General features: G+C 45.9%; 1 protein-coding gene across 1 annotated transcript in view; it reads left to right on the top strand.

Annotated features, from left to right (window-relative positions):
* The window catches only part of FHOD1 (formin homology 2 domain containing 1), a 163,233-nt gene that overhangs the window by 117,202 nt on the left and 33,572 nt on the right, over positions 1-12,459 (top strand). Inside the window, exons 13-16 of the mRNA XM_073603902.1 lie at positions 4,891-4,914; positions 7,458-7,511; positions 9,223-9,398; positions 12,207-12,353. Coding sequence (XP_073460003.1) covers positions 4,891-4,914; positions 7,458-7,511; positions 9,223-9,398; positions 12,207-12,353 — 401 coding nt within the window. The remainder of the gene's footprint in view (positions 1-4,890; positions 4,915-7,457; positions 7,512-9,222; positions 9,399-12,206; positions 12,354-12,459) is intronic.

The following is a 12,459-nucleotide window of genomic DNA, read 5'->3' as shown; positions in this document are numbered from 1 at the left end:
GTAAAGTAGTGAGTGTACAGCTTGTATAACGGTGTAAATTTGCTGTCCCCTCAAAATAACTCAACACACAGCCATTAATGTCTAAACCGCTGGCAACAAAAGTCAGTACACCCCTAAGTGAGAATGTCCATTTTGGGCCCAAAGTGTCAATATTTTGTGTGACCACCATTATTTTCCAGCACTGCCTTAACCCTCTTGGGCTTGGAGTTCACCAGAGCTTCACAGGTTGTCACTGTAGTCCTCTTCCACTCCTCCATGACGACATCACGGAGCTGGTGGATGTTAGAGACCTTGCGCTCCTCCACCTTCCGTTTGAGGATGTCCCACAGATGATCAATAGGGTTTAGGTCTGGAGACATGCTTGGCCAGTCCATCACCTTTACCCTCAGCTTCTTTAGCAAGGCAGTGGTGGTCTTGGAGGTGTGTTTGGGGTCGTTATCATGTTGGAATACTGCCCTGCGGTCCAGTCTCTGAAGGGAGGGGATCATGTTCTGCTTCAGTATGTCACAGTACATGTTGGCATTTATGGTTCCCTCAATGATCTGTAGCTCCCCAGTGCCGGCAGCACTCATGCAGCCCCAGACCATGACACTCCCACCACCATGCTTGACTGTAGACAAGACACACTTGTCTTTGTACTCCTCACCTGGTTGCCGCCACACACAGTTGACACCAATTGGTGTGCTGCTCAGCAATGTTGTCAGCTCTGCCAGAATTCCTCTCCATTGGGATACAGAGCACCTCCCCTTTATGCTATGGAAATGAAAGGGGGGGGGGGCGGTCTGTAGTCCAGCAGAAGAAAACTGGGCAGGGCTGACTGAGAATTTTAGTGCAGCAAAAGGCATTGTTAGCTCACTCAATTTATGGCATCAGTTATTTTGCTGTATTGAAGGTGTTTACTTTTTATTACCTATTATTTTATTGCTTATTATTATTATTATTATTATTATTATTATGTGGCTTTAATACTTTGCTCACACATAATTTAAGTATAGAGATTTTCTGATTAGCCACTAGAGGGAGCTGTCAGGGATTCAATTCACAGTGTTGTGAGATGTCAGTCGCACAGGGAGTGCATTGTTTTTAGAGAGTTAGCCGGCTCTTAGGGCCAGTTCACACCATAGAAACACAGTGCAGATGTGTTCCAGATGCTTTTATGCATGCACGTTTTTGATGCAGTCCAGTGCATCCCTTCTCTTTTTTCTGGAGGAACTGCAGTCTGCTCACATCATTTTTTAATAAAAAAATCTTTGCCATTCTGAAGCTTTCCTCCAACCACTTTGCATATTATTTCATATATACTGTGATTCTGTACTTGCCAAATATCCTGCAGAAATCTCCCTCCACTGAGTCTGGCTGCAACCATTTTAACTGTGGGCAGCTGAAGCTGCTGCCTGTTCACTTCCTGGATTTACACAGAGGCACACCTTCAGCTCTGCAGCTCTCATTGGCCCTCTTATAACTCATGCCCCCTCCCTTCCTGGCAAACTCTCACGAGAGTGAGTGAGAGAGCTGTGCATGATGTGCATAAGCCTAGCCTAATGACCAGACAAGAAGCAGGAAGTGGGCTGTATAAGGTATTTACTGGCAGAAAAAAAAAAAGTTTTACTATCCAAAGTTAAAAAAAACAACAAGGGCAGAAGATTTAATAGATGCAAAGTTAAAAAAAATGACTGAAGTTCCCCTTTAAATAAGGGCGTGTGCATTCCAGTGCGTTTTTGATGCATTGTACAGCGTTCCAGTACAGCCCAGTGCAGGAAAAATGCAGCATGTTCTACTTTTTTTTTTTTTTTTCCTGGAACGCACTGGAACCGCAAGCGCTGGTGTGAACTATGCCATTGAAAACCATTTAACCCACTTTCCATGCGTTTTTGATGCAGAAAAAAAAACCACACTGGACTGCATGTGGTGTGAACTGGCTCTTAGACTTGGGGGAAGGAGCAGTAAAGCACAACCATTGTGTCACGCTGCAAAGTAGGAAGCAGTGCCTGAGTATGTAATGAGCACATATAGATGCTCCTAAAAACATAAAATTACAGACTATGCTTAGAAATATGTGTTTTATTTTTTTGGTTTGTCTTTTGTTTCGCCGGCATTGATACAGTTTATATCGCCCTGATCTATTTTACAAGTTCGTATAAAAGGCAATGAAAAGAATTGACGTTCCCTATAATAGTAGTGTGACGGGACGGGAATATTTGATTAAAGCTCCTCTGACGCAAAGGCTGATGTAACGGGCCCAGTGCTTTTGTAAGGAGCTGCATAATAGGCCAGATGAATAATAGCATTGTGTCTGTTTATAGTGGAGACATCAGAATGTGAGCTGTTCTGGGGATGGGAGCAACGTGACTGCATCAATGTTCTCCGTACAACGCCACTCTGTGACTAAGGGCTAGTTTACACTTGCTTCAAAAAATGGCTTTGGACACGCTTTGTTAAAGCTCTCTGAATGCCAGTCAAAGCCCTTGTCAGTAAATAAAATGGTTAGTTTACCGTCCTGTTTACACCTTGCTTTTCCTTGGAGCTTCGGTGGGGCTTCGATGAGGCTTTGGTGGGGCTTCGGTGGGGCTTCGATGAGGCTTTGGTGGGGTTTCGATGAGGCTTTGGTGGGGCTTCGATGAGGCTTTGGTGGGGCTTCGATGAGGCTTTGGTGGGGCTTTGATGAGGCTTTGGTGGAGCTTCGATGAGGCTTTGGTGGAGCTTCGATGAGGCTTTGGTGGAGCTTCGATGAGGCTTTGGTGGAGCTTCGATAAGGGCTTTGGTGGGGCTTCGATGAGGCTTGGGTGGAGCTTCGATGAGGCTTGGGTGGAGCTTCGATGAGGCTTGGGTGGAGCTTCGATGAGGCTTGGGTGGAGCTTCGATGAGGCTTGGGTGGAGCTTCGATGAGGCTTTGGTGGGGCTTCGATGAGCCTTTGGTGGGGCTTCGATGAGCCTTTGGTGGGGCTTCGATGAGCCTTTGGTGGGGCTTCAAGCGAGCTTTGCCATAGACTTCTATGGAGGCTTTGAAGCACCACTAATGCATAATGGGGTATAATTTGTGAAGCCAAAGCAAAAGCAAGGTGTAAACAGGACTGTAAGCTAACCATTTTATTTAGTGACAGGAGCTTTGACTGGCGTTCAGAGAGCTTTAACAAAGCCTGTCCGAAGCCTTGTTTTGAAGCAAAGTGTAAACTAGCCGTTAATGTGTGTTGAAGCTGAAGCAAGTGTAAATGAGCCCTTAGGCTTATCTATGAAATTTCTTTATGACCTACTGCAGGCTTTCTCAATTTTCTATTCAGTGAAACTCTTTAAATAATTGTTTGGCCTCCGGGAACCCCTGCCTAAACATATTGATAGGGGATCAGTGGGGAAAAAAATATCCCTTACATTGGTAGTCAGTGGGAAGAATGCCTTCATTACAGTGGTGGTCAGAATGCCACCCTTACTGGCAGCTAAAAAGATTGTTGGTGCCATCCTGGTTCTGCCAAGTGGCAATGGCTATTTAATTATGCTGGCACCATCAGATTGGGTGGTCATCTGGTCACAGCTTAAGGGAACCCCTAGCAACCTCTGGAGGAACCCTGGTTGAGAATGACTGATCAAGAGGATCATTGGTGCCATGCCACTGGTTCTGTCAAGTGACATTGGCACCAGAGCTATGCAAGCAATATCAGATGGGGTGGTAAATTGGTCACGGCTCAAGTAACCCCTAGCAACCTGTGGAATAACCCAAGGGTTCCATGGAGCCCTGGTTAAGAATGGCTGATCAAAAATATCATCGTTACAATGCCACTGGTTCTGCAAAGTGATGTTGGCTCTGGAACTTTGCAGGCACCATCTGATGAGTAGTCCATTAGTAACTGCTCAAAGCACTCTTAACAACATCTGAAGGAACCCAGTTTGTGAATGCTTGATTAAAAAGATCATAGGTGCCATGACACTGGTTTTGACAAGTGCTGTAGGCCCCCGGAGCTATGCAGGCACCATCAGATGGATGGGTCTGTTAGTTACAACTCAAGGAACTCTTTACATCCTCTGGAGGAACCCAAATATTCCATGGAACCCAGGTTGAGAATGATGGATCAAAAAGATCGTTGGTGCCATGTTGCTGGTTCTGCCAAGTGAAACGGGCACCAAAGCTATGCAGGCACAATCAGATGGGGCTATCAATTGGTCATGGCTTAAGGAACTCCTAGCAACCTTTGGAAGAACCCAAGGGTTCCATGGAACCCTGGTTAAGAATGGCTAATCAAAAATATAATTTGCGCCTCGCCACTGGTTCTGCCGAGTTGTGTTGGCATTGGTACTTTGTGGGCACTGTCTGATGGGTGGTCATTTAGTCACAACTCAAGGAACTCATGAGGGAACCCTGAAGGAACCCTGGTTGAGATTGGCTGATCAAAAAAGTCATAGGTGTCATGTCGCTGGTTCTGCCAAGTAGTGTTGACTCCAGAGATATACAGGCACTGTCAGATGGGATGCTCAATTGGTCATGGCTCAAGGAACCCCTAACAACTGTTGGAAGAACCCAAGGGTTCCATGGATCCCAGGTTAAGAACAGCTAATCAAAAATATCATTGGTGCAATGTCGCTGGTTCTGCCAAGTGGCATTGGCCCGGGAGCTATGCAGGCACCATCAGATAGGGAGCTCAGTTAGTCAAGGAACTCCTTCCAACCCCTGGAGGAACCTTGGAATTTCGTGGAACCCTTGTTGCAAATGACTGCCCTACAGATAGCCTAGCTGTGGTTCTTATTCTCTATTAGACGAAAAGCATATCATTTTTTTGGGTCCTCCTTGCCTGTAACAAATAGATGTACGATATCTGGTGCAGTTATCCTTTACCTCTCTTTCTGTCATTTTCATTCTTAAACTCTGTCTCTTTGTCCTCTCTCTGATTCCTTTCTTTCCAGAATCCCCCAAACTGATCCTGTTAGGTAAGTGCCTTCAGAGTGCACCCCATAACCCCTGCACTTGGTGTTATTTATTCCCTGTACTACCAGCCTCTTATTTTTTTCCCACTGTTATGGCTCTGCGTGTGTTTTATTAAGACAAATGGAATTGTGTGTAGTTTTATAACCGGCGTCATCTGTAACACATTGTTGTCCCTGTGGTGTCATAACCAGAGCGTGTGTAATAAGTGGGCAGAAACGCCAACGTCCTGCTGTAGGGGAGCTGCTAGTTTTACAAGTGATTATTAAGGCATACAAATCTTGTAGTTCCTCAAAGGTGGCTTTGCATTGGCAAGTCCTAATTAGAGAGAACCATTCAGTTTCTTGCCAACTTGTGAAGTATCCAGTGCTTTATGAGTTGTGTATTCTGGCAAAGCCAAGTCTTCTCACACCCAAGATGAGAAGGTTGTAAGATCTTATCAGCCACGTGAAACCAAACGTTGGCCTTATGTAGTTTCTATAATATCAATGTCACTGGAAGTGAAACCAAATGCAATCAGCAGTTGGTGAGTGGAGTGTAGGCATGTCACATGTCCACAGAGAGCCACTAACCTGGCTGTTAGTAGGCATATGTCCCGCTCCTCCGAAATCGGGGTTCATTGGTTCATTTGCATACATGTGTATGGATCTGCAAGATGTGCCGATAAGATGGATTGGGTTTAGCTAGAATGCACTAGGCGCTGTGTACTCCATAAAAGAGAACCTCTGCTGGAGAAGTATAGAGGCCTGACTCTCATGCTGATCCAGTGGTTTTGGTAGTTTGAGCCACTGACACCGAAAAAAACCAAGTGTCAGGAGTTCTGACTTCACTTTAACGTTCCTGTGCTGCATATTTGGTCAGTGATTCCGAGGTATTCAAACCAAAGACAGCCGGGCACATAGCATTTTTAGAAGGAGGTGCAGTTTTAGCATCCATATTTTTCTCCAAGTTTTTCCGTAAGTTAGCGAAAACTTTACTGACTGTTCTTTAAATCTGTAACAATCTTGACTTAATAAATTGTTGTGGTTGCATCAGATTCGGATTGTGGTGTTTAACAAGCCTGCAACATTTTACTCATATTTGTCTGTGTGCCTGTTGGTCCTATGACTGTGTTTATTATATATAGATCTTTTCATTTTCATTATCTACCTGTTGCTGAGCCATCATGACTTCCACCCCTGTACTAAGCCATCAAGGTTTCCGCTCCTGTTGCTGAGCCATCATGACTTCCACCTCTCTTGCTAAGCCATCATGACTTCCACCCTTGTTGCTGAGCCACTGACTTCTTCCCCTGTTGTTTGAGCCATCATGACTTCCACCTCTGTTGCTGAGCATCATGACTTCCACCCCTGTTGCGTAGCTTTCAGGACTCCCACCCCTGTTGCTTAGCTTTCAGGACTCCCACCCCTGTTGCTTAGCTTTCAGGACTCCCACCCCTGTTGCTTAGCTTTCAGGACTTCCACCCCTGTTGCTTAGCTTTCAGGACTTCCACCCCTGTTGCTGAGCTTTCAGGACTTCCACCCCTGTTGCTGAGCTTGCAGGACTTCCACCCCTGTTGCTGAGCTTTCATGACTTCCACTCCTGTTGCCGAGCCATCGTGGCTTGCACCCCTGTTGCTGAGCCATCGTGGCTTGCTCCCCTGTTGCTGAGCCATCGTGACTTCCACCCCTGTATCCGAGCCATCGTGGCTTCCACCCCTGTTTCCGAGCCATCGTGGCCTCCCCTGTTTCCGAGCCATCGTGGCCTCCACCCCTGTTTCCGAGCCATCGTGGCTTCCACCCCTGTTTCCGAGCCATCGTGGCTTCCACCCCTGTTTCCGAGCCATCGTGGCTTCCACCCCTGTTTCCGAGCCATCGTGGCTTCCACCCCTGTTTCCGAGCCATCGTGGCTTCCACCCCTGTTTCCGAGCCATCGTGGCTTCCACCCCTGTTTCCGAGCCATCGTGGCTTCCACCCCTGTTTCCGAGCCATCGTGGCTTCCACCCCTGTTTCCGAGCCATCGTGACTTCCACCCCTGTTTCCGAGCCTTTGTGGCTTCCACCCCTGTTTCCGAGCCATTGTGGCATGCACCCCTGTTGCTGAGCCATTGTGGCATGCACCCCTGTTGCTGAGCCATCATGACTTCCACCCCTGTATCCGAGCCAACGTGGCTTCCACCCCTGTTTCCGAGCCATCGTGGCATGCACCCCTGTTGCTGAGCCATCATGACTTCCACCCCTGTATCCGAGCCATCGTGGCTTCCACCCTGTTTCCGAGCCATCGTGGCTTCCACCCCTGTTTGCGAGCCATCGTGGCTTCCACCCCTGTTTGCGAGCCATCGTGGCTTCCACCCCTGTTTGCGAGCCATCGTGGCTTCCACCCCTGTTTGCGAGCCATCGTGGCTTCCACCCCTGTTGCCACACCCCTGTCCGGTTCTGTGAATATTTTCCTGTTTTAACAGATAACATTTGTGGTGTGAAGCCGCATGCTTTTGTCACTTACCCATTGGTGTGTGGAGTGTTAGGCATGTCATATGTCTATTGAGAGCCGCTAACCTGATCTTCCTGCAGGGATGACAGGAATAATCATGCTTATGGGGACAAACCCATCCTGAAGAAGTTCCAGTAAGTATCAGTATAAACCACGGCCATGCCCGTGTATTTACCCGCTTTAATTCATGAACTGCTTCCTTTTTTCTAGTTGTATATATGGCCCAACAGTATTTTCTGTTGTTACCGAGTGATTTGAATATGACTGGACCAACAAACTGTCTGATTTCATTGGGGTCTGCAGATTCAAAACCAGGGCTTACGGTATATATATGTAAACCAAAAGAGGAACAGGAGAGGCCGAACCCCCCCCCCCCACTGGTTCGGTTTGCCCCAGAACTCTCGAACATCACAAAAGTTCAGGCACAAAACGCAAACTCTATTAAAGACTATGGAACTCGAACTTGAAAAATCAAAAGTTCCCATTTTGAAGGCTTATATGAAAGTTAATGGCCATAATAAAATGGGTATGGGGGTCCGGGTACTACATTGGGGGACATGTATCAATGCAAAGTTTTTTTTTTTTAAAAGATAGTTTTTAAAGGAGCAGTGATTTTAATGATGCTTAAAATGAAACAATAAAAAAATGAAAAATTCCTTTAAATATAGTCCCTGAGGGGTCCCCTTAGTCTGCCTGAAAAGTGGCACATCTGTACAGTGTATAGAACCTGCTGAAGCAAAACTGACATTTGTAAAGGAAAAAAATGGCATTTAAATGGACTTCACGGCTGCAAGCTATTGCTGGCAGCCCAGCAATACAAAGAAAAATTGAAAAAAAAAATGGCGAGGGGTCCCCCCCCATGCATGGTTCGGGGGAAGCCTACTGACAGCTTTTTGACTCACCCAACACTATCGGAAGATGTAGGCACCACTCAAAACTTTTGGGGACTACTCCTCGTTCAAATTAATTACAAATTAATTTAAAGAAAACAATCCAACGCATTTCGAGGATCTGCACCCTCCTCATCAAGGCTAAGTGGCAGAATCAGTGGGTTGGACGCTGCTTTGGAGGACATACTCGGATTCACACTCATGTCTCTGTAAGTTATCCATTTTAGTTTTGTTATCCAGCACTCCCATTTTAGGTCTTGTACTTCATTTCACACTAATGCTCGTTGTCACTGCTCCCCACTTGGCCCTGATGAAGTAGAGAGAGATGCTCGAAATGTTTTCTTTTGTTAAAATGATTCATAATTAAAGCTAAACTCTGGGTACTTTTTTTATTGCATATAGTTACATTGGTCCAGCTTGGATCAATGCAAGCATGCATATGCCAAACAAATTATCACCGTGCTGTTTGTAATATGATTATCTCCTATGATCGTAAGCGCCATCTAGTGGCTTTAATCCGCTATGTTTAATTTCATTGAGATATTTTAGAAAAATACTGCATTTTGGCCACTGGATGGAGCCGATAATCATAGAACATAATCATATCACAAACAACACAGTGGTCATTGTTTGGGCCTAGGCGAATGCCGAGGATATCTGTGTAGACCCCAAAGTGTAAGCCTAATCAGATATAGGCCAAATATTAGAACCCCTGTTGGGTTTTTACTCAACCTGTGGCAGAGGTTTACACAGCTGAATGTCCTACTTGTTAGGTACTTTTGTTTTCTGTGTTAACATGGGGAATTTTACAGATATATTTTTTCTTTTTATGGTAATTTACATTTTTCTTTTAGGCATTTTAGTCCTTTAAATTTTACTGGGTAATTTTCAATAATTCCAGATATTTTTTTTGCAAACCCACCGGGTTAAATAACCGATGTGTATTTCGCTTTAGAAACCGTTTCCTGGAGAATCTGGCGGCCACCGAGCTGGAGAAAATGTCCGCCTTGTCCAAAGGAAGGCAGGAGATGTTGGCGGAAGCCGTGCGAAATGGCAGCAACGAGGAGGAGGAGGAAGAAGAAGAAGAGTCAGCAGGCGAACAGCCGGAGGATGGCAGTGAGCAGAATGAAGGTATGGCTGTGGATGCTCACATACTCGCCTTATACCATGTAAAGGGAAACTATCCAGCTGTGAAGAACCCTACTAAAGCTGAACTCCAGGCACACCGCTAAATACACACCGCTAAATACTGTTTCTGCCAAAGGATTTGTATTTCTGACCAACCAGCCCTGAAATTTACACAGCTTCACCACACAGTACAGCCCTGCCTGGCAGGGGAGGTTTTTCTCTGCTGCAATTTATTAACGCCGATCGGTCTTGTCCCTCCTCACCATACGAAAATTTTCGTATGACAGAATACAACGTCAGAAGTGATGTAATGTGTTGAATAGTTTTGTATGTATTCTTTTTCACTTCTGAGCATGCCTAGTCTTGCTCTTATGATTTTTTTTTTTTTATATACGAAAAAACGTACTGATGAAACAAAAATCGTACTTTGAGTGTGATCCATCAAAAATTTTATAGTCTGCACATCCAGCGCTTGTCTGACGAAAAATCGAAATCGGCTGTTAAAAGCACCTTACTAACGGTCTGAAAATCGGCAGACAGCTCGTCAGACGAAAATGTCCTTCCGATGATCGTATCGTGTGTACAACCTTAAGGGCCAGTTTACTGTCCTTCAGACTTAAGGGGTCGGACTGTGCCCAGTGGGAGGTAAACAATGCCCCATCATTGGTATTAGGGGGAGAAATAGTGCTCCTTTCTTGGTGTCAGTGGGAAGAATGGTGTACCATTGTTGTTACTGGGAGGAATAGCACCCCATCATTGGTGTCGGTGGGAGCAATAGTGCCCCATCATTTCTGTGTGTGGGAGGAATAGTGTCCCATCATTGGTGTCAGTGGGAGGAATAGTGTCCCATCATTGGTGTGCGTGGGAGGAATAGTGCCCCATCATTGGTGTGAGTGGGAAGAATAGTGCCCCCTCATTGGAATTGGTGGGAGCAATAGTGCCCCATCATTGGTGTGCGTGGGAGGAATAGTGTCCCATCATTGGTTTCAGTAGGATGAATAGTGTCCCATCATTGGTATTAGTGGGAGGAATAATGCCTCATCATTGGTGTCAGTGGGAGGAATAGTGCCCCATCATTGGTGTCAGTGGGAGGAATAGTGTCCCATCATTGGTGTAAGTGGGAGGAATAGTGCCCCATCATTGGTGTCAGTGGGAGGAATAGTGTCCCATCACTGGTGTCAGTGGGAGAAATAGTGCCCCATCATTGGTGTCAGTGGGAGGAATAATGCCCCATCATTGGTGTCAGTGGGAGGAATAGTGTCCCATCATTGGTGTCAGTGGGAGGAATAGTGTCCCATCACTGTTGTCAGTGGGAGGAATAGTGCCCCATCATTGGTGTCAGTGAGAGGAATAGTGTCCCATCACTGGTGTCAGTGGGAGGAATAATGTCCCATCACTGGTGTCAGTGGGAGGAATAGTGTCCCATCACTGGTGTCAGTGGGAGGAATAGTGTCCCATCACTGGTGTCAGTGGGAGGAATAGTGTCCCATCACTGGTGTCAGTGGGAGGAATAGTGTCCCATCACTGGTGTCAGTGGGAGGAATAGTGTCCCATCATTGGTGTCAGTGGGAGGAATAGTGTCCCATCATTGGTGTCAGTGGGAGGAATAGTGTCCCATTGGTGTCAGTGGGAGGAATAGTGTCCCATTGGTGTCAGTGGGGGGAATAGTGTCCCATCATTGGTGTCAGTGGGAGGAATAGTGTCCCATCTATGGTGTCAGTGGGAGGAATAGTGACCCGTCATTGGTGTCAGTGGGAGGAATAGTGCCCCATTATTGGTATCATTAGTGCGAGTGGGAGCGATAGTGCCCCATTGCTGGTGTCAGTGGCAGAAATAATGCCTCAAGGGCCAGATAAAGGCAAGCAAAGGGCTGCATCTGGTCCCTGTGCCACAGTTTGGAGTCCAATGTTCTAGACATTGATACAGCCAGGTTGGATCTTTATATCTGTACAAGAAGTGATTTAGCTGTGTAATTCCTGTACAAGTTGAATACTAGAGTGGGAAGCAGCCATTTTATAAAAAAAAAAAAAAAATGTGGCCGCGCTTTAACCTTTACGAAAAAAATAAGTAATAAAAGCCACGATGGTCATCTTGTGTGTGTGTATATATATACGCTCTAGATGTCAGGGTGACTATACTGAGCCAATACAAAGGTTGTACATTTAGTAATTTTTGCAAACAGAAGTTCTAGATGCAAGTCATGCATGTCTATCTGAGGTCCATGCCGCAGTTTTATGATGATGATGTCAATGGGTCTCTAGAGTTAAAGAAGACCATTTTGTCCAGTTAGGACCAAAGGCAGTCCTGTTCTTCCAAAAATTACTTCAACGGAAGCCTGCCTCCTGTTTCAGTACAGATCTGCAACACCATGGCCATCATCACTGGTAAAAAAAAGGTGGACATAAATTCTCAGAAGTAATAGTTTCCCTTTGACATGTGTTTCATTGTGATGAATGCAGTTACTCATACACAGAATATAACATTGCATGGCTGGAAAATACTGCATTTACCCTGTGCTCAATTCATGCATGTTTGCGTCTGATCTACTAAACTATTGCTTTTTATCATGGTAGTCTTGGTGTAGTCTAGGCCTTTCCCATTATTTTTTATCTCATATGCATGTCCCCTCACCACCCACCCACCCTCATCCATCCACCCACCCACCCTCATCCATCCATAAATCGGTAGACATGTCCTCCTTATATTCCACTCCCTGCCTGGGATTTGCATGCACCCTGTGCCCAGCATGAGCATGGCTTCTCCTCTGCCCCTTGGGCGAGTGTGTATTGATCCCCCCTCTGTTGGACACAGGAAAGGGAGATCTCAGTGAGAAGGAAGAGAAAAATGAAAGTGTCAATGAGAAAGAGCTGTGTTCTGGGTCCAGCGATTCCTCTGCCAGCAGCACCTTGGAGAGGGAGGAACGAGAAGAAGAGAAAGAGGAACCCGAATCAGAGCCAGGCAAGAAATACCGTCAACCCGTCAGTGGCACCCCACTCAGACGCAACACTTACTGTATTTTGAGATGAACCACAACTCACAGACTGAAATCCGTTGCTCAAGAAGT

Source organism: Aquarana catesbeiana, linkage group LG11 (genome assembly GCF_042186555.1).
Source record: "Aquarana catesbeiana isolate 2022-GZ linkage group LG11, ASM4218655v1, whole genome shotgun sequence".
In the NCBI taxonomy this organism is placed as follows: Eukaryota; Metazoa; Chordata; class Amphibia; order Anura; family Ranidae; genus Aquarana; species Aquarana catesbeiana.
The sequence above is the reverse complement of the archived record's forward strand: the minus strand, read 5'-3'. Positions and strand labels throughout refer to the sequence as shown.